Source organism: Sparus aurata, chromosome 5 (assembly GCF_900880675.1).
Source record: "Sparus aurata chromosome 5, fSpaAur1.1, whole genome shotgun sequence".
In the NCBI taxonomy this organism is placed as follows: Eukaryota; Metazoa; Chordata; class Actinopteri; order Spariformes; family Sparidae; genus Sparus; species Sparus aurata.
This window is the reverse complement of record NC_044191.1, coordinates 37,633,470-37,658,686: the sequence shown is the minus strand read 5'-3', so window position 1 is coordinate 37,658,686 and position 25,217 is coordinate 37,633,470. Positions and strand designations below refer to the sequence as shown.

The window sequence follows — 25,217 nt, the reverse complement described above, 5'->3', positions numbered from 1 at the left end:
AACCACTGAGGGCTGTCGGAACCACTGAGGGCTCACAGAACCACTGAGGGCTCACAGAAACCACTGAGGACTGTCGGAACCACTGAGGGCTCACAGAACCACTGAGGACTGTCGGAACCACTGAGGGCTCACAGAACCACTGAGGGCTCACAGAACCACTGAGGGCTCACGGAACCACTGAGGACTGTCGGAACCACTGAGGGCTCACAGAACCACTGAGGGCTCACGGAACCACTGAGGGCTCACGGAACCACTGAGGACTGTCGGAACCACTGAGGGCTCACGGAACCACTGAGGGCTCACGGAACCACTGAGGACTGTCGGAACCACTGAGGGCTGACAGAACCACTGAGGACTGTCGGAACCACTGAGGACTGACGGAACCACTGAGGACTGACGGAACCACTGAGGGCTGACGGAACCACTGAGGGCTGACGGAACCACTGAGGGCTCACAGAACCACTGAGGACTGTCGGAACCACTGAGGGCTGACGGAACCACTGAGGGCTGACGGAACCACTGAGGGCTGACGGAACCACTGAGGGCTCACAGAACCACTGAGGACTGTCGGAACCACTGAGGACTGACGGACCCTGACGACCTGAGGGTGCTGACGGAACCACTGAGGGGCTGACGGAACCACTGAGGGACTGACGGAACCACTGAGGGCTGACAGAACCACTGAGGACTGACGGAACCACTGAGGACTGACGGAACCACTGAGGGCTGACAGAACCACTGAGGGACTGACGGAACCACTGAGGGCTGACGGAACCACTGAGGGCTGACGGAACCACTGAGGGCTGACGGAACCACTGAGGGCTCACAGAACCACTGAGGACTGACGGAACCACTGAGGACTGACGGAACCACTGAGGACTGACGGAACCACTGAGGGCTGACGGAACCACTGAGGGCTGACGGAACCACTGAGGACTGACGGAACCACTGAGGGCTGACGGAACCACTGAGGACTGACGGAACCACTGAGGGCTCACAGAACCACTGAGGGCTGACGGAACCACTGAGGGCTGACGGAACCACTGAGGACTCACAGAACCACTGAGGGCTCACAGAACCACTGAGGACTGTCGGAACCACTGAGGGCTCACAGAACCACTGAGGACTGTCGGAACCACTGAGGGCTCACAGAACCACTGAGGGCTCACGGAACCACTGAGGGCTGACGGAACCACTGAGGGCTGACGGAACCACTGAGGGCTGACGGAACCACTGAGGGCTGACGGAACCACTGAGGACTGACGGAACCACTGAGGGCTGACGGAACCACTGAGGGCTGACGGAACCACTGAGGGCTCACAGAACCACTGAGGACTGTCGGAACCACTGAGGACTGACGGAACCACTGAGGGCTGACGGAACCACTGAGGGCTGACGGAACCACTGAGGACTGACGGAACCACTGAGGACTGTCGGAACCACTGAGGACTGTCGGAACCACTGAGGACTGTCGGAACCACTGAGGACTGTCGGAACCACTGAGGGCTCACAGAACCACTGAGGGCTCACGGAACCACTGAGGACTGTCGGAACCACTGAGGGCTCACAGAACCACTGAGGACTGACGGAACCACTGAGGACTGACGGAACCACTGAGGGCTGACGGAACCACTGAGGGCTGACGGAACCACTGAGGGCTGACGGAACAACTGAGGGCTGACGGAACCACTGAGGGCTTACGGAACCACTGAGGGCTCACAGAACCACTGAGGACTGTCGGAACCACTGAGGGCTGACGGAACCACTGAGGGCTGACGGAACCACTGAGGGCTCACAGAACCACTGAGGGCTCACAGAACCACTGAGGACTGTCGGAACCACTGAGGGCTCACAGAACCACTGAGGGCTCACGGAACCACTGAGGGCTCACGGAACCACTGAGGACTGTCGGAACCACTGAGGGCTCACGGAACCACTGAGGGCTCACGGAACCACTGAGGACTGTCGGAACCACTGAGGGCTCACAGAACCACTGAGGACTGTCGGAACCACTGAGGACTGACGGAACCACTGAGGACTGACGGAACCACTGAGGGCTGACGGAACCACTGAGGGCTCACAGAACCACTGAGGACTGTCGGAACCACTGAGGACTGACGGAACCACTGAGGGCTGACGGAACCACTGAGGGCTGACGGAACCACTGAGGGCTCACAGAACCACTGAGGACTGTCGGAACCACTGAGGACTGACGGAACCACTGAGGGCTGACGGAACCACTGAGGGCTGACGGAACCACTGAGGACTGACGGAACCACTGAGGGCTCACAGAACCACTGAGGACTGACGGAACCACTGAGGACTGACGGAACCACTGAGGGCTGACGGAACCACTGAGGACTGACGGAACCACTGAGGGCTGACGGAACCACTGAGGGCTGACGGAACCACTGAGGACTGACGGAACCACTGAGGGCTGACGGAACCACTGAGGACTGACGGAACCACTGAGGGCTCACAGAACCACTGAGGGCTGACGGAACCACTGAGGGCTGACGGAACCACTGAGGACTCACAGAACCACTGAGGGCTCACAGAACCACTGAGGACTGTCGGAACCACTGAGGGCTCACAGAACCACTGAGGACTGTCGGAACCACTGAGGGCTCACAGAACCACTGAGGGCTCACAGAACCACTGAGGGCTGACGGAACCACTGAGGGCTGACGGAACCACTGAGGGCTGACGGAACCACTGAGGGCTCACAGAACCACTGAGGGCTCACAGAACCACTGAGGGCTGACGGAACCACTGAGGGCTGACAGAACCACTGAGGGCTGACAGAACCACTGAGGACTGACGGAACCACTGAGGGCTCACAGAACCACTGAGGGCTCACAGAACCACTGTAGACTTCTTCACCCTGAGTTCTTCTAAGGCTTCAAACAGCCAACGGACTGAAGAGAGACTTTGAAACAGTCGGGTGTTATTAATTGATCAGATATCCTCTGAAGACACAGTCAACAGAGTGATGCATTATGGGTTGTTTGTAGTCTTACTGCTTTACTGTAGTCAGTTATTTCCTTTTTGTAGTGAGTCAACATGAACACATGAACCAATCGGGTGAAAGAATTCATCAACATGAGTGTTTGAGTGCAGACGGAGCTCTGCCTCTTTAAACACACACAGAAATGTACACACACACACACACACACACACACACACATACATACATGCATACATACTCCTGTCAGATGCATTTTTTCAGTGAAATCATTCAGTTTTAATCTGCCTGAATTATTGATCAACCTGTCTCACACACACACACACACGAAAAGCAGCTGGTTTAAATATAGAGTCATAAAACATTAATTTGACCTGCTGGACTACACACACACACACACACACACACACACACACGCACACACAAAAACTGGATTTTTCCGGGAAATGACTACAGCAGTGACGTCACACTGTGCAGCCAATCAGAAGAGGCTTGTTTCCTGAGATGTTTGTGTGTTAGTTGATCATCACACCAAACTCCATTAAAATAACAAAAAATGCTGCAGACTGTTAGTGACAAACACGGAAGCTCGACTGGACTCGACTGGACTGAACTGTCCGTCACACTGAAACTTTCTGCTGAAGCTTCAGATTAACTTTATATTGATTCTAGATCACTGATCGGTCGGATCAGAACCACCTGACTGAAGTCCTTTAACAAACAGACTCTGACCTGCGGCAGGTTCTGCTGGATGCAGACTCGACACAGACGGTGGATCGTGTGCATGATGGTTTGGTTCATCGGTCCATCAGATCCACAAACAGGAGGAGGCTGGTCCACGTCTGGTCCTGGTCTACAAGTCCGGTCTAATCCAAAACAGGAATTACAAAGACAGATCCAATTCTAACCGGGTCCAGGTTCACAGCAGGTCTACTCCAGGTCCAGACTTCACAAAAAGTCCACATCCAGAACAGAATCAGCTCTGAAGCAGGTCCAGGTTCAGACTTCAGAGAACTTGAACCAGGTCTCATCAGGTCCAGATGAACCAGTGTGTGAGAGATTCAGTAGTGTACTGGATGTTAGAAGGCAGAGAGTGTGTGTGTGTGTGTGTGTGTGTGTGTTTCCTGCTATTCTTCTGTCTGTTGGTTCCCACACACACACACACACACACACACACACACACACACACACCCAGACTCACAAAAACACTGGATGTATCCCGGCGATAAGACACACACTTCCTACACACACACACTTCCTACACACACACTTCCCACACACACACACACACACACACACACACACACACACACACACACACACAGTGAACTCATGCAGTTCCTGGTCCTGGACAGGACCGGTGAACTGAAACAGCACATGAGAAATATACAGAACCAGAGCCAGGCCTGGAATATTTGGGAAAGTCCTGGAGAGAGTTCTGATGGAGGACTGAGGGAGGCAGTGTGACGCCCACATTATATTTAATTGTTAAAGGCTCAGTTGCATCATGGGTAATGTAGGCTGCAGGTTTTGCAAAGGAGGGATAATTTGTAGAATAGAGATGGTTCTGCTGTATCTGGCATTATCAGCTGTAATTGCTGAGACAGAACCAGTTGGTTAAGACAGAACATGAGGTTTTATGACACTAACAGTGTTGGGGCTCGTTACTCAAAAACGTAATACATTACACATTACACATTACTCTCAAAAATAGTAATGCCTACATTACATGATTACTCCCTGAAGAAAGTAATTAGTTACATTACTCATTACATTACTCGTTACATTCATGTTGCTCCACGGTTCCTTAGCAACAAGCTTTGTGTGTGCGTGCTGTCTCTGTTAGCAGCGGTGGAGAGAAGTTTCCAACACGGACGAAGTGTGCATCTGACAGTCAAGTTATTTTCCTTACGTTCAACAAATTCAAAGTAATGTTTGTGTCTCCAACCGTTAAAAGTGGTCACTGTTCCATTATTGACATTATTATCTGCTTCAATGTCAACAGTCATGTCAACAGCATCTGTACCTGAAAATGTCAATTAAAACCTCACCATTAACGTCCAATCAGTGAGGTTCTTACTAAACTGTTCTGAGGTGCAGAATATAAGTTGTGTGTGTGTGTGTGTGTGTGTGTGTGTGTGCGCGCGCGTGTGTGAGTGCGTGTGTGTGAGTGTGTGCGTGAGTGTGCGCAGTATAACAGTATATAGTGTGTGAACAGCAGCAGCTTCACTCTATAATTCATCACATGTGAATCTTTGATGAGTCTTTAAAGGAAAACAGTAACACACACACACACACACACACACACACACACACACAGAGTATTTCGCTAATGTTAGCAGGTAACGAGTCAAATCCAACATATTACAAGTCAACAAAGGTACATCTCAAGTCAAAGACAGTAGGTCCAAGTTGTAGCAGGAATTCCCAAACAAGTCCAGAGGAGTTAATCCTAAAGTCAAGTCTGAAATCAAGTCCCAAGTCAATAAAGGTAATATGTGACCTAAGATGAGCCCTGAGTCAGAAAATTCCACGTCAAAACAGGTAAGTCCAAAATCAAGAAGGGTCCACTCCAAGTCAGTCCACAAGTCAAGTCCCAATCAAGTCCCAAATCTAGGCAAGTGAGTTCTGAGTCAAGTCACAACTGAAGATCCCAAGTCAAAGACACGCAAGTCCAGAGGTAGTCCAACAAGTCAAGATTAGAACAGACAGGTCTGAATCAGGTTCTTAGTCAGTGCCACATCAAGATGGGTAAGTCCAAAATCAAGACTGGGCTACTCAAAACAGACAACACCAAAGGAGAGTCCAGAATCAAGTCCTGAATCCAGTCAGAAATCGAGACTAGTGAATCTTAACTTACAGTTCCCGGTCCAACCTGATCTTACCAACACTTATATTTACAGTATGTCTGTGTAGGTCGATGTTTGTGTCCTGCAACTCACCGTCAGTCTCTGGGTGGTGCTGCTGCTGGTTCGGGTCACCTGGCGATGGTTGGTGTTGGCATACAGCGTGGAGGCGTAGCTGCTGAAGTTGGTGTTGGTGGGGTCAAGGGTGTGGGGGCAGCTGGAGCTCAAGCTGAGGTTGGCCAGGTCTCTGAGTCCAGCAGTGGCGGTGCTGTTCGACAGGGTGGAGGTGGTGGAAGTGGAGGTGGTGATGTGGTTCTGGTCTGTATCTGGAGCAGAGTCTGGAGTCCTCCTGAGGTCTGCTGCAAGGAGATAACCACCATCATCATCAGCATCATCCCATGACCAGGCTGTGTTCTTCCAGAACATCCTGACTGCAGTCAGTCCAGACCAAACCGGATCAGACCAGACTCGAGAGACCCAGGACAGGATCAGACAGGTGGTTCTCAATCAAAGGTTCACCTGCAGTTGAACCTTCCACACAGAATCCACTGAAGAGGTCTGAACCGACACCAGCATCAAGACTGGACTTCCTGTTTTTACACTCTGTGTTTACATCTGCTGTTTGTTTACTCAAACAAACAAACAGATGTCTGTTTTAGTTAAAGACCAACAGGAAGCTCAGCGACTGATTCAGATCCTGAACCACCAACCAGCAGGTCTGGACCAGGTCTGGTCCAGTTCCTACATGATGATGTCACTGCAGGAGGAAACTCTGCTGGAGAAATAAATCTGTAAATCATTTAATGTTTTAGTCCAAAGAAAATCTAATTCAAAGAGTCGGACAGAAAACATTAAAAACTGCATCTGACGACGTGAATAAATTTGTCCGCGATGAAGTCGTTACAGTCGCTTCTGACAATTCAAACTAAACCTGGTGACGAGTACTGATGAGTTCTGATGATACAGCTGACAGGACTTCAGTATCTGAGTGCAGCTGCTCACGACAGAAACAAAGTCTCTTCTTCTTCTTCTGTCCTTCTCCCGTCCTTGTTCTCCCTCTCTGATCGCTCGGGGCGAACGAGTGTCAGATCTCAGTGTGATGTCACGGGGGGGGGGGGGGGGGGGGGGGGCGAGGAGGAGTTTACACTGAGGAGAGAGAGGGGGGCGACAGACATAAGGACAGAGGTATTGTGAGGGTCACATGGTTACCGGGCCGCTTCTCATCACCATGGTAACCATGTGGACCCCCGGGGAGAGAGACAGAGAGCAGGAGTCAGTTATAATCTATATGTACTCCTGCTCGCTCGCCCCTCTCTCCCCAAGAACACTATTAATAGAATAAACATATAGTGTGTCTGTGTGTGTGTGTGTGTGTGTGTCTGTGTGTGTGTGTGTGTGTGTGTGTGTGTGGTCTATAGATGACTTAAGGAGCAGTCTGTGTTTTCCTTCAGGTTCACGCTTCAAGATCCGACCAGGTCAAATCTGGTCTGAGATCAGTTAGTGATGTGTTCTCTGCTGCAGACTGAGATCACAGCAGACGAGCTGATGGAGACTTCTGATGTTTAAATCAAGTCTCAGCTGCTTCAGTTGTTCAGCAGAATGCTGCAACTCTGTTTTACTGTGAAGCTCCAGAACTGTTCTGTGGACCACCACACTTCACCTGGATTTATATCATCAGGAGGAGGAGAGGAGGACTTTATATCATCAGGAGGAGGAGAGGAGGACTTTATATCATCAGGAGGAGGAGAGGAGGACTTTATATCATCAGGAGGAGGAGAGGAAGACTTTATATCATCAGGAGGAGGAGAGAAGGACTTTATATCATCAGGAGGAGGAGAGGAGGACTTTATATCCTCAGGAGGAGGAGAGGAGGACTTTATATCATCAGGAGGAGAGGAGGACTTTATATCATCAGGAGGAGGAGAGGAGGACTTTATATCATCAGGAGGAGGAGAGGAGGACTTTATATCATCAGGAGGAGGAGAGGAGGACTTTATATCATCAGGAGGAGGAGAGAAGGACTTTATATCATCAGGAGGAGGAGAGGAGGACTTTATATCCTCAGGAGGAGAGGAGGACTTTATATCATCAGGAGGAGAGGAGGACTTTATATCATCAGGAGGAGGAGAGGAGGACTTTATATCATCAGGAGGAGGAGAGGAGGACTTTATATCATCAGGAGGAGGAGAGGAGGACTTTATATCATCAGGAGGAGGAGAGGAGGACTTTATATCATCAGGAGGAGGAGAGAAGGACTTTATATCATCAGGAGGAGGAGAGGAGGACTTTATATCCTCAGGAGGAGAGGAGGACTTTATATCATCAGGAGGAGAGGAGGACTTTATATCATCAGGAGGAGGAGAGGAGGACTTTATATCATCAGGAGGAGGAGAGGAGGACTTTATATCATCAGGAGGAGGAGAGGAGGACTTTATATCATCAGGAGGAGGAGAGGAGGACTTTATATCATCAGGAGGAGGAGAGGAGGACTTTATATCATCAGGAGGAGGAGAGGAGGACTTTATATCATCAGGAGGAGGAGAGGAGGACTTTATATCATCAGGAGGAGAGGAGGACTTTATATCATCAGGAGGAGGAGAGGAGGACTTTATATCATCAGGAGGAGGAGAGAAGGACTTTATATCATCAGGAGGAGGAGAGGAGGACTTTATATCCTCAGGAGGAGAGGAGGACTTTATATCATCAGGAGGAGAGGAGGACTTTATATCATCAGGAGGAGGAGAGGAGGACTTTATATCATCAGGAGGAGGAGAGGAGGACTTTATATCCTCAGGAGGAGGAGAGGAGAGGAGGACTTTATATCATCAGGAGGAGAGGAGGACTTTCTATCATCAGGAGGAGGAGAGGAGGACTTTATATCATCAGCAGGAGGAGAGGAGGACTTTATATCATCAGGAGGAGGAGAGGAGGACTTTATATCATCAGGAGGAGGAGAGGAGGACTTTATATCATCAGGAGGAGAGGAGGACTTTATATCATCAGGAGGAGGAGAGGAGGACTTTATATCATCAGGAGGAGGAGAGGAGGACTTTATATCATCAGGAGGAGGAGAGGAGGACTTTATATCATCAGGAGGAGGAGAGGAGGACTTTATATCATCAGGAGGAGGAGAGAAGGACTTTATATCATCAGGAGGAGGAGAGGAGGACTTTATATCCTCAGGAGGAGAGGAGGACTTTATATCATCAGGAGGAGAGGAGGACTTTATATCATCAGGAGGAGGAGAGGAGGACTTTATATCATCAGGAGGAGAGGAGGACTTTATATCATCAGGAGGAGGAGAGGAGGACTTTATATCATCAGGAGGAGGAGAGGAGGACTTTATATCATCAGGAGGAGGAGACTTTATATCATCAGGAGGAGAGGAGGACTTTATATCATCAGGAGGAGGAGAGGAGGACTTTATATCATCAGGAGGAGGAGAGGAGGACTTTATATCATCAGGAGGAGGAGAGGAGGACTTTATATCATCAGGAGGAGGAGAGGAGGACTTATATCATCAGGAGGAGAGGAGGACTTATATCATCAGGAGGAGAGGAGGACTTTATATCATCAGGAGGAGGAGAGGAGGACTTTATATCATCAGGAGGAGGAGAGGAGGACTTTATATCATCAGGAGGAGGAGAGGAGGACTTTATATCATCAGGAGGAGGAGAGGAGGACTTTATATCATCAGGAGGAGGAGAGGAGGACTTTATATCATCAGGAGGAGGAGAGGAGGACTTTATATCATCAGGAGGAGGAGAGGAGGACTTTATATCATCAGGAGGAGGAGAGGAGGACTTTATATCATCAGGAGGAGGAGAGGAGGACTTTATATCATCAGGAGGAGGAGAGGAGGACTTTATATCATCAGGAGGAGGAGAGGAGGACTTTATATCATCAGGAGGAGGAGAGAGGACTTTATATCATCAGGAGGAGGAGAGGAGGACTTTATATCATCAGGAGGAGAGGAGGACTTTATATCCTCAGGAGGAGAGGAGGACTTTATATCATCAGGAGGAGGAGAGGAGGACTTTATATCATCAGGAGGAGGAGAGGAGGACTTTATATCCTCAGGAGGAGGAGAGGAGGACTTTATATCATCAGGAGGAGAGGAGGACTTTATATCATCAGGAGGAGGAGAGGAGGACTTTATATCATCAGGAGGAGAGGAGGACTTTATATCATCAGGAGGAGGAGAGGAGACTTTATATCATCAGGAGGAGAGGAGGACTTTATATCATCAGGAGGAGGAGAGGAGGACTTTATATCATCAGGAGGAGAGGAGGACTTTATATCATCAGGAGGAGGAGAGGAGGACTTTATATCATCAGGAGGAGGAGAGGAGGACTTTATATCATCAGGAGGAGAGGAGGACTTTATATCCTCAGGAGGAGGAGAGGAGGACTTTATATCATCAGGAGGAGGAGAGGAGGACTTTATATCATCAGGAGGAGGAGAGGAGGACTTTATATCATCAGGAGGAGGGTTAGAACTGAGCAGTGTTGGGAATAACGGCGTTACTTTTTTTCAGTAACGGGGGAAATTACTATTTCCATCATTACAACGCTGTTACCGTTACCGTTACCGTTACCGACTATTAAATGTGGCACGTTACAAACTGAAGCTGCTCATTAAAGTTGTTGTCATCCGACTCGGCTCTCAGCCACCAGAGCTGCAGAGCTGTTTTATTTCATTATTTTTTTTAGCTTGGCGAGGGAGGAGGGAGGGGCGGGACAACCCGATAAGTGATGGTGATTGGCTCTCTAAGGTAGGGTGAGAGTTTGTAAGCCAATCAGAGGCAGTGTTCAGTTTACACACAAACCAGAGTGATAGAGTAAACAGAGTGGCGACACGCCCATAGACCTCCGTTGTAAAAAATGGCGGCGCTTTGTACCGCCTACTTCCGGGTTATGGAGCTCGGATTAGTTCCAAACACTGTCATTTGGGCGCTGGATCTCATTCAGTTACATTGCTGCGCATCGAATAGCTCCAGAGGTAAGTTGCTGAAATATCAACCTCTTTTGAATTGTCAACTGTCTATATTGTATCAGAGGCCCTTTGTGATGCTCATACTGGTCTTCATTTTTATATGCACAGCGTATTTATCTATATTTTATCTTGGTTGTTGTTACAACCAATTTACAAGCATTGCCTGATAGCTTGTTAGCTAGCGCGACTTCGCCAGCTGTGAAGATAACGTAAGAGTCCGGTAATGAATCGCTAGCAACTTTTATATTAATGATGTTTGGTAACTAACAAGCAGGATTTACATGTATTATTCAGGGGTTTCATTTATTCTGGCTTTTATCTGCTGAACCTGATGGTGTCAGCCTCGTTAGTCGGTTTTGTGTGTGATATATGACTCGTTCTAGCTGCCAGCACTAGTAGAAATAAGGGGGCGTTTGTGGTAAATATTTCATTGAATTTTGGGACATACTAACTTTTCATTATGTGACGTGTTGTTGGCTGCACTTAATTTTTTGTACTGTTCCGTGTTCAATTTAACATGGTTACTCTCTTTCATGTAGGCTACTGCGCTTTATTTTAAGCGGCGGCTGCTGGTCTGGGAATTGGCTGCTAATTCTGTCCTTCTCCTTAGTTTTTTTTTTTCATTTGGTTCTTCATGGTTGCGGTGTCATGGATCTCCTGCCCCTGGTTTTTGTTTTTCTTGTTCACACACACACACACACCTACACACACACACGTTGTCCTGTCATTGTTTAATAAAAAATACTTTCTTTGAAAACCTTCATTTGTATCAGCCATCCTTACAATGATGTCTCAATAACTGTAACAGGAGTTACAAGTGTTTTGTTATAATAGTTAATTGCTTAAGTTACTTGGGTTGAGTTACAGCTAACGTTACTCTCACTCTGCACTAACCCAGAGTCACAGAGAAAAATCTTAATAGCTCTGCACTGACCTATAGACTCAAGCAGACAAGCATAATGAGTTTTTATTCTGTAATAGTTTTGATAATATGTGTATGGCTTAATCTTAAATATTCTAGTAATATTCTTAGTCTTAGCATGACCATGTTTCTTGTTGTGGTCCTGGGGACGGCCACTTTCATCAGCAGAAGTGAGCTAGCTGCTGGGTGAATGCTGAACGGACCACGGCAGACCTCTTAGCGCTACCACAAAGGTAAGCTAATGGCTGAATCGGAATTTATAAGCCAAATCACGGGAATCAATGATACAACCCAGTTGCGCTAAAATAAAAAATCATGAGACGTCCATCATCAGATGAATGATAATGAAAAGAAAAGTTAAACATGAACACTCAGCTTTTCCCTCCCAAAATGTAAAACTTATCGAAGTAATACACAGCTTTTAGTTGTCACCCTGCAAAACTGACATTAACAAAAATGTAATAATGCAATAACAGCTCAAAAAGTACTTGGGTGTGTTTTTTTTAATATGTATTTACCATTCAATAACGCAATCGCTGCTGTCTGTCCCATAGAAGAACATGACAGCCAGCCTGTGTTTTGGAACTATTGGGGCTTACATGAACCACGTGACTGCCCCGGCGGCGACATCACAGAGTGTCACAACTCTTTCTCTCTATGGCACTGACACAAACCACACACCTGACAGCGGCCTCGCACACACAAACTAGCAGAGGTGAGCTGCAGCAATGGTGAGTCCAGAGGGAAAGTTGGCATTTTCAAAGTGGAAGTACAGACACTACTTTAATCTCTTTTGTCTACGTCCGTTGTAAGCAACTCTGGTCTAATGAAGCATCTATCAACGGCACACGCTTCTACAAAACTAACACTGGCCAAAACCTCTGTTGTTGACGCTGTTGATGATGACAGCAGGTGTGGCTAACGTGAGCTCCGCTAACAAAGAAGGACACGGAGCTGTCCGAGCAGCTACAGCTGGATTTTTCTGCTCCAGCTTCACAAAAACTTGACACAGACTGAACTGAATGCAATGATAGACAGGTTTGTTGTTGAGAACATGCTCCTGTCATCAACAGCTGACTCAGACTCCTTCAGAGCACTTACTGGCAAAAATATCGGGGAGAACAGGTGCCGGTCCGCCATGCAGAAATACATTTTCTAAATACATGGATGCTGAGTAGCTAAAATGAATGCCGAGCTCAAAAGGAGGAATAATTTAAAGTAACACAATAGTTACATTTCCTGGTAACTAGTTACTTTTATAGTGGAGTAATTCTGTTACTAACTCAGTCACCTGTCAGTTTTTGGAAGAAGTAACTAGTAACTATAACTAATTACTTTTTTAAAGTAACATGCCCAACACAGGAGGTTACTGTGAACTGTTCCTTTAATGTGAGCACACAGCAGGAAACTCATGCTAACATCACCTGTTCATGCTAACATCACCTGTTCATGCTAACATCACCTGTTCATGCTAACATTAGCTTGATTACTGTGTTCTCATGCTGTTGTTTGATGTTCTGATGCTGTGTGTCGTCCCTGTTAGCATTAGCACTGACACTAGCTGCAGCTTCTGACTGGAACATGTTGTCTTGTTAGCGAGCTGAAGGTGATTCTAGAAATATTTTCAAAGTTCACACAAAGTTTCTAGAATCAAAGATGTTCAGTTGTGATGTGACACTGACTCATGTTGAGTTGTTTGTCTGTAAACAGGAAACAACCTGCAGTTAGAGGTCCAGTTAGTAACAAAGAGTTTGAATGTCAGTCAATCACAGACAGCCGTGACTCACCACAGTTCTCTGCTCTGACCTTCAGGCTCCTTATTTGTTTGTTCTGCTGTGATGTCATTTTCAGGTGTTTTCTCCACCCTAACTCCTCCCCAAGAAGGTAGAACCAACCAGTGATTACCTGTGACACAGAGGGGCGGGGCCAACAGCTGATTAGATCTACCTGTGTTAACGGTTAAACATTGGTGAAGTTTAAACTATTTAAACCTGTCTTACTCATGTTATGTTTGTTTGTTGACATGTAAACAATCTGCTTCAGAGTTCTTGTGAAACGAAAGAGGGACCTCGTCTCATCCAATCAGGATGAAGGATTGTCTGTGTTCTGATTGGTTTAAACTGACCTTTGAGGATGAGATAAGAGAGCCAATCCCAAAGCTCATACAGCCAATCAACTGACAGCACCTGAGAGGACAGACAGAGGGGAACAATAACCCAGAGAGAGAGAGAGACAGGTGTGTAAAACAGGAAATACAGAGAGGACTAGAGGGGGTGGGGCTTCAGCTCTGATGTCATCACTCACCTGCTGAACACTGAGACCAACAATCTATTCAGGATGATGTCATCACTGATATACCTGAGACACACACACACACACAATGAAATCTGACATTTAGACAAATGTTGCATGCGTGCGTGCGTGCGTGCGTGCGTGCGTGCGTGTGCATCTCACAGTGTGAAGCTCTGGTTGTATTCTGGGTTTTTCTTGTTCAGGACTGTTGGAGTTTTCATGGTGACGCTGCGGTGAAGGTCAGAGGTCACCACCAGCTACACACGCACACACACACACACGCACACACACACACACGCACACACACACACACACACACACACACACACACAGATGTAATGTAACGTCTTTAATCAATAACTGTACTGTTATTCTCAGTTGCTCAGTTTGATCAGATCTGATGATGACATCATCAGTGTTTGTTTACCTTCACGTAAGAGTCACATGACCTGTGAGATTTTCCCATCAGGCCTCGGGCCTCAATGACTACAGAGAGACAACAGACTGTCAGTGAGGACAGGGACCAATAAAGTTTGATTCAAACTGACCGACAGGCTCCTCCTCCTCCAGGACTCTGATGCCCCCTGCAGGCCGACTCGTCGACTGCTGCTGCCTCATCTGATACTCCTCACTTCAATCAATGATTTCATTTATTAACTGACAATAAACATGATTGGGTTACAGCATGTGTACTTTTACACATGTAGAGTACTTTCAGACAATTGATTTCCTATTGGACAACAGTTATCTGGTTTGCAGTGCATTGTGGGATATCAAGTAGCAGAGATGTGATGAAGAGAGACTGAAGTGAATCTGTGGAGGAGAAGATCTTTGTTGTAGCTACAAATAAAAAACTAAAAACAACGTTCTGATTGGCTCAAAGTCACAGGAAGTGTCAAACAGCTGACGGCTCAGAAACACTCACAGAACCTCCGTCACCCTCAACGACACTTGTTTTCCATAAACAGATATATTGTGTTGACCTGCCCACAGGCAAACGAGGCATCTGATTAATTTTCTGCCGACACCTTGTTCTATATGACAGCTGCTCTCTGATTGGCTGCTGCATCACTTACTGTGAATGACAAGCTGGCCCACCTCCGGAGTGATTGACAGCCTCAGCTGACCTATAGAGAGAGAGAGATCAGTGATCAGTTTCACTTCGGATCAATATTTGATCTGATCAGTCTGAAGACTGACTGATTGACTGCACCTCGTCCTCTGAACACAGATGGGGGGATCTTGGTCCTTCTCCTCATCTTGGTTTTCCTCTCAGACGTAGACCTGATTCCAGCTGGATCCAGGATTATGTCAGACCTCCTGCTGGACCGGGCCTCAGAGGACTGAACAGAGACCACACCTGCTGTGGACGTTGGCCTGGACGTTGACCTGGACCTGGATCTTAATTGGGACCTGGACCTGACCTGGAGTAGAGCAACCATATAGATCAGTAAGTGGCTCAGGACCAGCATCAGACAGACTCTGTATCTTTAACTGACCTCTCGGGTGGACTCTGTGGTCCTGGTCTGTCCGAGCCGGGTTGGTATCCTCTGTTCCAGTCGGGTCTCAGTGGATCCTGGATCAGTCTGGTCTGTGAGGATCAGACCCTGACTCGGTTCAGACCCTGTGAGCTCCACAGTCCTGACAGAGGTCCGGACTGAAGTCTGGATCCTGGTCTTCCTGATCAGGGCCACTCTGACCTCAGGTCTGCAGGACTGGATCTCACCTCTAGTCCTGAACACAGACCCAGTTCTGACTGCAGTCCTGGTTCTAGTCATGCAGACACACAAAATCCTACCTGAAGTTCTGAGTGTTTGTTTCAATAATCAGCTGATTATTGATCACTGATCAATAATCAGCTGATTCATACAGATTAGAACTGTCAATGACAATAATAAAGGTGGAGGGTGACGGAGGTTCTCTGTTCTCACGTTCTGTGTTCTCTCTTCAGGTTCTGTGTTCCAGCGTTCCTCTGCAGATCTTCTCCTGGATCTCTGTTCTCCCCACAGCCTTCTGCTGTCCTCTTCCTCCTCCTCCTCTTCATCACCTCCTCCTCCTCTCTGTTCCTCCTCTTACAGGGTGGAGGCTCTGACTGGGCCTCCTGGTGCAGCTGGAGGACAGCTCCATCAGGGGGCCTATCAGAGGAAACAGCTGTTATATCTGAAGTGACCAGCAGGGGGAGACACACCGACAGAGGGAACAGCTTCAGGCTGCTTCTCGATTCAGGCTCTGCATCCTCCGGACGAAGGCCGGCCCAGTTCAAAGCTCCTCTAAATGCTCCTTCTCTCTGGAGGCTGCACCACTACGACCCTTCGCAACCTCACATATCCCAGGATTCTTTGCACACCCGAAAAAGAAAGAAAGAAGAAATGGCGACCTCAAGTGCCGCAGGTCTCGCATTTAAATTGAAGTATTGGGTTTATACTCGGTTTTACTCATTTGAACATCCAACGCCAGATATGTTAAACTTCAAGGGACCTTAAAACCTCAAACTGTCAGTTGTTACTGTTGTCTGTTCCATTCAGCATTTACAACTGAAGTGCAACTAATCACAGCAAACGGCATCAAGTGCTACTTTTCTTTTATTATTAAGGTCTTAAAATGTATCCAGTCTCCTCTGTCCACCACATCGTCCATCAACTGGGTCTGCAATTCTGACCCGGGTTCTCTTTGTGTTCCTGGGTTCTCTTTGTGTTCCTGGTTCTCTTTGTGTTCCTGGGTTCTCTTTGTGTTCCTGGTTCTCTTTGTGTTCCTGGTTCTCTTTGTGTTCCTGGGTTCTCTTTGTGTTCCTGGGTTCTCTTTGTGTTCCCGGGTTCTCTTTGTGTTCCTGGGTTCTCTTTGTGTTCCTGGTTCTCTTTGTGTTCCTGGTTCTCTTTGTGTTCCCGGGTTCTCTTTGTGTTCCCGGGTTCTCTTTGTGTTCCTGGGTTCTCTTTGTGTTCCTGGGTTCTCTTTGTGTTCCTGGGTTCTCTTTGTGTTCCTGGTTCTCTTTGTGTTCCTGGTTCTCTTTGTGTTCCCGGGTTCTCTTTGTGTTCCTGGTTCTCTTTGTGTTCCTGGGTTCTCTTTGTGTTCCCGGGTTCTCTTTGTGTTCCTGGTTCTCTTTGTGTTCCTGGTTCTCTTTGTGTTCCTGGGTTCTCTTTGTGTTCCCGGGTTCTCTTTGTGTTCCTGGGTTCTCTTTGTGTTCCCGGGTTCTCTTTGTGTTCCTGGGTTCTCTTTGTGTTCCTGGGTTCTCACAGTTGATCTGCTGCTCGTTTACATTTTAGTACATTATCAGACTCTTCTGTCTAAAGTGACTGACAGTAATTCATAAATACATGCACACACTGATGGCTGCCATGTGAGATCAGCACACCAGGTCCAGGTCACCGGCAGAACCTACAGAACCTACAGAACCTCTACAAACAGTTATTTACTCCAATAATCATCCACACGTGTGAAACAGGAGGTGAAGCTGCAGCTCATCACACTGATTGAAGGTAACGAGGAGGATTAACGGATTAAACCACGCGCACACACACACACACTCATTAGTCTCCTTCAAAAAGCTTCAGTTTAGTTTCATCTTACTGAATTTTATTCATCAAGTTGAGGTTAAACTTGTTGATTCTGTATTAAATCTATTTGTACAAATGTACTTTGTTCTGTTTCCTCTCATGGATCTTAACCCTAACCTCTAACCCTGTAGAAACATCAGCTCTGATTCAAATTCTTTAAAGTTCAGTCTCACCTTCTGCTGCACACAGACATCAAGATCCTGTCTGTCTGTCTGTCTGTCTGTCTGTCTGTCTCTCTCGATGGTGTTGGCTGCTGTGTGTTCGCCTCTTTCTCCTCAGACTGTTTGTGTTTCAGCTCATTTTCCCTCTAAAGGAGAAAAAATTCAAAACTGAAGCAGATTTCCACCTCATCAAGTTAAAACACACAGATAGTACCACTTCCTGTCTACACTTTCAACATAATAGCCTGTTCTACATATTAATCAGAAGAAGACAGTGAAGCTTCCAGTCAATCAGTCAATACGTCCAGGTTAATAACAGCACCTACAGCTGATGATTGTAACTGTATCACACTCTGTTATAAGTGGCTGCGAATCAACACTAGGCTTTTACTCTGAAAATCACTGTTCAGCTTCCTGTAGTGTTGATGTCCGTCAGTCACTTCCTGTTGAGTCCACATGTGTTTCTCATTGGGGGGGTCTCTCTCTCTCTGTCATTCAATTCAAAGGGGCTTTATTGGCATGAAAGTTTGAAAAAATAACAATATTGCCAAAGCATTTTGTCCAAACATTTGGACTGTTTAGGGTCAGATAACATTCTAATCTACTTTGGCTTTTAGTTTCTTCTTTCCGATGTTCCAGATAGGTTTCTTTACATTGTGTTATGATTAGCTTGACTGTGATTGGTGTTTGGAGAGCAGTGTTGTTGTGAGGCTGGTCAGACTGTCTGAGAGGGGCAGTTAGCCTCAGTACCAGCTGACACAGTGGACTCTGTTCTGGGCTCAGCTCTGAGTGTCTCAGCTGGATTTCAGGTGGTTCAAAAAGTCGAGTGTTCTCTTGTGAATGTTGGTTATCAGTGGGTATCTGCCTGATTCTGCTCTACATGCATTTGTTGGTGTGTTTCTGTGTACGTGTAAGACGTATCTGCAAAATTCTGCATGTAAGGATTCTGTTGGATGTTTGTTCCAGCAGGTAAAGTTCTGATGACTGAGTGGACCCCAGACTTCACTACCGTACAGCACTATGGGCTGGATGACACTATCACATATTGTAAACCAGATTTTGACTGGAAATTGGAAATTATAAAATGTTGTCTTAATTGCATGTAAGGCTCTTTGAGCTTTTTCTTTTAGTGCATCACTGCCATGTTGAAACTCCCTGATGCTGTGATGGTTAAACCAAGGTCGGTATAACTCATGCTATGTTCAATGACATGCTTATTTATGGTAAACTGGTGTTTGTTCTCCTGACATCTGGGGCGTTTTTGGAAGATCATGATATTAGTTTTCTTCATATTTAATGCCAGGGCCCAGTTCTGACAGAACTTTTCTACTATGTCCAGCTGTTGCTGTGGTCCTTGTTCAGTAGGAGACAGTAGAACAAGGTCATCAGCATGAAACAGAGACTTCACCTCTCTATCTAGGAGGGAGAGGCCAGCAGCAGCACACTGATCCAACTCAACAGCAAGTTCATTTATATACACGTTAAACAGAGTCGGACTTCAACTGCAGCCCTGGCGTACACCTCTTCTCTGGGTGAAGAAGTCAGTTTGTTTGTGTCCAATTTTAACAGCACACATATTTTCCGAATACATTGATTTGACCAGATCATACATTTTGCCCCCTATACCACAGTGGAGGAGCCTGTAATAAAGCCCTTCATGCCAAACAGAGTCAAAAGCTTTCTTGAAATCAATGAAACAAGTGAATATTTTACCATTTTCTGTTTGGTGTACATGTTAGTTTATTAAGGTGTGAAGGGAGCCAGAACAGTCTCACACAGAAAGGAATAAATGCATGAAAAAGCACTCACAAATGTATTTGGGGAGTTGTGTATATATATATATATATATATATATGACTCAATACACAAATGCATTTTCAGTGCAAACACAAATATGTTTCAATCCATATATGTTTAAAAAAAATTCACATATAAAAATAAGATTTGTAAACATATTTGTGATGCGCACACAAATAATTCTTGTTTTAAATATGTGCAATAAAAATTCACGAATGTACAAATCGTCAGTTATTTGCAATTTTCATCAAATACATATTTGGAAGTTGTTACATTAATATATGAATTGTCAAACGCACATTTGTCTCAGTGCTTTTAATTTGTAAACCTCCCTGCATTTGTGTGTGGATTTTTGAGACTCATCTAGCTAAAAAAATGCAACTTTAACAAACATGTCCGTGCCCTACACGCCATGCTGAGGAAGGGGGAACGGAGACTAGCACGGCTCGCGGCATTGACACTATAACAAATATTTGGGTTAAGAATATCTTTTACAGAATAGCTGCTGCATGACTGCATGAATTCCATAACCCGGCAATGCACGAGCAGCCGCCTGTCTCCACGACTCCACTTTCCTTCAGCATTATCCACGCTGTATGTTTAGCTTGATTGACACTCTGGCTTGGCGCTACTGCTGCCTTCAGGAGTATAAACCTGCTGTGTTTCTTCAACAGTACTTTCCCTATTTTGTTACTGTGCAGGTAGTTGTATGCTTCTGTGCTTTTGTCATATATTATGTCATTCATCAGATCAGGTGAGTTCAAGGCCATGATGAATTTGTCTCCACTGTCTGGGGCCCATCTGTAAGTAGGATTTAATTTTAACGGCTTACTGGGTTCCCTTTTTGTGTCACTCATTTGATCTGAGAGTTTCAAGAACATATTTATTTGGTTGTGGTCTGAAAGGGGGGATTGCTGTCTGACAGTGAATGCACTGATAGTGGAGGGGTCCGTGTCAGTGATTGCATAGTCTACTACACTAGACCCAAGAGCTGAGGAGTACGTGAATCTCCGTAAAGAGTCCCCTCTGAACCTACCATTAACTATGTACAGGCCTAAGGCCCGACAGAGATGCACTATCTCCCTGCCACTTTGATTTGTTTCAGAGTCAAGGTTGTTCCGACAGGTGATGGTTGGTGTGGTAAACAGGGGCGGCCTGACCAAATACATGGTTGTTGCCCTGTGGGTCCACGACATCAGGTTCAATTCCTGTTCGTCCATTCAGATCTCCAGTTAGAAGCACGTTTCCCTGGCCCTGGAAGTAGGCAATTTCTGAATGGAGAGTGACAAAGATGTCTTCTTCTCCAAGATAAGGAGAATCTACTGGGGGTATATAAATCGCACAGAGATATAGATCCCTATCAGTTATCATCCTAGAGTTTGATCTAATCTCAACCAAATGTGTGATTTACCCTGTTTTACTGGTGAGATCTGATAGCAAAGATCTCCTTTATACCACACTAAGATCCCCCCAGTGTTCTGCCCTTGCGTATGTTCTTTAATTTTACAGAGGGCACCATGACTTCATTATATCCTGGAGGACAGTGAGTGAGCAAATCATTTTGATACCGTGTTTCTGTCAATACAATTATATCAACGTCTTTGATAGATTTCATGAATTCAGGGTTTTATGCTCTTCAGCTCAAAGGTTGAGGAGTGGAGACCCTGAATAACCACAGCTTATATGAAACGAAATGAACGCATAAGAAAACAAATAAAACGAACCTTATAGTGAGACAAATATTGAAATACCTGCCCCTGGTCCGCCTCCTGGGGCAGGTGTTTCAATATTTGTCTCACTATAAGGTTCATTTTATTTGTTTTCTTATGCGTTTATTTCGTGTTGCTGCATAGTTCTGCCGCTGTGGATGGAGAGGTGGTCCAGGGGCAGGTGCTGCTGCATAGTTCTGCCGCTGTGGATGGAGAGGTGGTCCAGGGGCAGGTGCTGCTGCATAGCTCCGTTTCTGTAGATGGGATGGTGGACAAGGGCAGGTGCTGCTGCATAGTTCTGCCGCTTTGGATGGAGAGGTGGACAAGGGGCAGGTGCTGCTGCATAGTTCTGCTGCCGATGCTGTACAGGGGGATGGTGGGCAGGGAGGAGGGGAAAAGTAGCCTCCTTTGGTTGTGTTTCACTGTGGTGAGGTGGTGGGCATGTGGGGAGTGGGAGGTCCAGGCTGAGCTGCTGTGTCTCCTCACGGTGATGGAGAAGAGGAGGTCTTGGATGGTCTCTGAAGCTTCTTGTAGAAGAGAGGGTGGAAGGACTGCGTCCTAGGGCCATGTCTTTGAGGGCCTTTGCAAAGATCTTCACCTTCTCTTTGTGAAGATGGAGTCCATCATAGAGGTCCCAGGTGCCAATGGTTGGGTGGAGGGCCAGGTGGATGTTGGGTAAGGTGGCACATCCTCTTCTGATCTCCATATTGATGTCATGGATGACATGAGGAGGGGTGTCTGTCCTAGGTAGCAGGGTGGAGATCACAATGCGGGTGTCAGGGAATTCCTTACTGGCCTGCTCAGCCATCTTCCTCACTGCCTCAGCAGTGTCCTTTCAGGGGCTGTGTAGGTAATTTGTTCCTGTGTGGATCACCAGGTATTGAGGGCTCCTGAGGGTGAACAGTTTCATCGCCTGGCCTGTGGTGCTGCAGCATTTCGACAGCACTTTTTTACCAGGAAAAAGCTTGTTTGTGTCCAGGAATTTTCCATTTGAGTCAGCCACTTGTGGAGCTTGTTCTTCTGGCTGAGTGGGGGGCAGCTGGGATGGGCAGAGCTGGCTGTTGGCGGCTGGTTGTGTGGGTGTATCAGGAGTTTCCAGGGTGTTGTTGGTCTGGGTGCAGAGCAGAGACGGTGGGACAGAAACGAGGCAGTGGTTTGGGACACTAGCAGGGAGAGTCTGTGTCTCTGTTGGTGTCACTGTGGGGACTGCTGAGAGTTGGTCTGTCAGGTGTTGGACTTTCCTGGTGAAGCTCCTTTCTCTATTCTCAGCATCCTCCTTCACTTTGGCCAACTGAGCGCGGAGCACACTGTTCTGCTGTTTTAGTGCCTCTACACTTCCTCTGAGGTCAGATGCCAAGGCTTGGTTGTCTTTCTTGAGCTGCTGGAGTTCCTCAGGAAGCTGCTGCATAGTGGTGTCTTGGCGGTCAGACAGCCTGGCCTGGGTCAGCTCTTTGAATTCAGTAAAGTCCAGTTCCAGCAAGGCCATACTCTCCTTTAACTGGTTGGTGGGGCTGGCAGGTGTGGGAGGGGCAGAGATGGATAAGGTGGTTGGGTTCTCTGTTGGGCTCTCATCATCTTCACTGTCAGAGGGGACATTGATCCTCTTGGTGTTCACCTCAGCTTTTAACAAAGAGAATGCCTCTTCAAAGGTCTCCAGGTTGGTTTTATTCCCCTGGACCATGATCTTTCCTTTGGTGTAGTAAGTGATGGTGAGCAGAGGGTCATTCTTGTCAAGGTGTTCATCTTTACAGATCTTTAATCTGCCTCCTGTTGTTGCACAGAGTATCTTTCCAGATGTAGATGGAGTGTCTTGTCCTTGTGTTTCTCCCTAGCTGCTGCACTCTTACATTTAGCAGGGTATCCAACCTCCCTGCTTTCTGTCCTGTTAGCTGCTTTCTGACCGGTGTCCATGGCGATCACTTGTTTACTCCACAGGAGGCTAGGCTAACTGTTTGCTTTCTTTGCTTTTCTAGCCTTTAAACAGTATTTTTTGGTTTGTTAGTTCTTCTTCTTTTCTTCAGAGGACACCTCTTCTGTTATCGTCTTTAGTGCAGTTTCTCCTTGTAAATGTTGGTAACGTTGGCAGGTAGTATCCGAGTTAGCAGTTGATATCAGGTTACACAGTTGACCGCTAGCTAGTTGACGGTTAGCTAGTTGTTTTGATTTAAAATATATATACAAAGATTATATTTTTTTCTTCCGTTTTGATAATTAATTTTGTTACCTCTTCTTTAGAGTCCTTTCTGAAGAATATTTGAAGGTTCTTTTACAAAAGGTCCCACCTTTTAGGTCCAAGTTTGAGAAATATTCAGGAGCTCATTTTTGATGCAGCTTCTTCTCATGGAATTCTCTTCCTCTTTCTCTCTCTCTCTCTCTCTCTCTCAATTTCAATTTCAACAAGCTTTATTGGCATGAGTGTGGTTCACAATATTGCCAAAGCGTACAGGATTACAGAACAAGAATGTTAACAATAATATTGATAATAATAATAATAATAATAATAATAATAACAATAATAGCAATAATAACAACAATAATAAACAGAATATCAGTGTGCAGGTAAGAACCCAGTCAGGATCAGCTGGTTCATGTGGAGGAAATCATGTCAGGTGTTGTTGTGCAGCTCGTCTCTTCTCCTGTGGCAGCATTCACAGGTCTCGCTGCATCTACAGCAGTGCCAGTTTTTTCTCCCAGTAAATGTTGTAGTTTTTCTTGGTCTGATAGTTTGGGGAAGTCTGGGGTTGTACCTGTGATTTTAATGTATATCTGGGTTCTGATGTCTGTGTATGTGTCACAGTGCAACAGGAAGTGCTGCTCTGTCTCCACCTGTCTGTGTGGACAGAACCGACACAGCCGGTCCTCTCTGGACAGCCGGGTCTGTCTGTGTGGACAGAACCGACACAGCCGGTCCTCTCTGGACAGCCGGGTCTGTCTGTGTGGACAGAACCGACACAAGCCGGTCCTCTCTGGACAGCCGGGTCTGTTCTGTGTGGACGGAACCGACACAGCCGGTCCTCTCTGGACAGCCGGGTCTGTCTGTGTGGACGGAACCGCACACAGCCGGTCCTCTCTGGACAGCCGGGTCTGTCCGTGTGGACGAACCGACACAGCCGGTCCTCTCTGGACAGCCGGGTCTGTCCGTGTGACGGAACCGACACAGCCGGTCCTCTCTGGACAGCCGGGTCTGTCCGTCGTGGACGGAACCGACACAGCCGGTCACTCTTCTGGACAGCCGGGGTCAGCCGGTCCCTCTGGACAGCCGGGTCTGTCGTGTGGACAGAACCGACACAGCCGGTCCTCTCTGGACAGCCGGGTCTGTCGTGTGGACGGAACCGACACAGCCGGTCCTCTCTGGACAGCCGGGTCTGTCCGTGTGGACGAACGACACAGGGCCTCTCTGGACAGCCGGGTCTGTCGTGTGGACAGAACCGACACAGCCGGCCTCTCTGGACAGCCGGGTCTGTCTGCGTGGACGGAACGACACAGCCGGTCCTCTCTGGACAGCCGGGTCTGTCTGTGTGGACAGAACCGACACAGCCGGTCCTCTCTGGACAGCCGGGTCTGTCTGTGTGGACAGAACCGACACACAGCCGGTCCTCTCTGGACAGCCGGGTCTGTCTGTGTGGACAGAACCGACACAGCCGGTCCTCTCTGGACAGCCGGGTCTGTCTGTGTGGACAGAACCGACACAGTCGGTCCTCTCTGGACAGCCGGGTCTGTCCGTGTGGACAGAACCGACACAGCCGGGCCTCTCTGGACAGCCGGGTCTGTCTGTGTCTGCCGCTCTCTAAGGCCCGGCTGTGGTCGCTGAGTCTGTACATAGTCAACGTTTTCCTCAGTCTCGGGTCAGTTACAGAGCTCAGATAATCTGCCATGGAGTATTGTCTGTTTAGGGCCTAATAGCATTGGAGTTTGCTTTGGGTTTTGGTTGTGGATGTCCAATAGTTGATGTAATTGTCTTTTCTTGCTAAATTTGGTG

The 25,217-nt window shown here is 47.2% G+C and overlaps 1 protein-coding gene across 1 annotated transcript; it reads right to left on the bottom strand.

The window, feature by feature from the left end:
* Positions 1-3,762: 3,762 nt before the first annotated feature.
* On the bottom strand, positions 3,763-23,582 carry LOC115582220 (uncharacterized). Its single transcript, XM_030418036.1, has 13 exons — positions 23,521-23,582; positions 17,745-17,878; positions 15,952-16,155; positions 15,520-15,790; positions 15,234-15,444; positions 15,097-15,147; positions 14,448-14,506; positions 14,183-14,277; positions 14,033-14,086; positions 13,854-13,914; positions 13,516-13,633; positions 5,908-6,170; positions 3,763-3,831 (listed from the first exon to the last, which is right to left on the bottom strand). The coding sequence occupies exons 2-13, from the start codon at positions 17,762-17,764 to the stop codon at positions 3,763-3,765; spliced, it is 1,476 nt and encodes a 491-aa protein (XP_030273896.1). The 5' UTR covers positions 17,765-17,878; positions 23,521-23,582.
* Positions 23,583-25,217: the final 1,635 nt, after the last annotated feature.

What these genes read in the sequence shown, in the direction of transcription:
- LOC115582220 (XM_030418036.1), bottom strand. Translation starts at nt 17,764, where the DNA reads ATGTCTGTGTGCAGCAGAAG. An exon ending in CTGAAGAGAGAACACAGAAC is followed by an intron (nt 15,791 to 15,951) that starts GTGAGAACAGAG and finishes CTGCATGACTAG; the next exon opens with AACCAGGACTGCAGTCAGAA. An exon ending in GCACCACCCAGAGACTGACG is followed by an intron (nt 3,832 to 5,907) that starts GTGAGTTGCAGG and finishes GTTTTGGATTAG; the next exon opens with ACCGGACTTGTAGACCAGGA.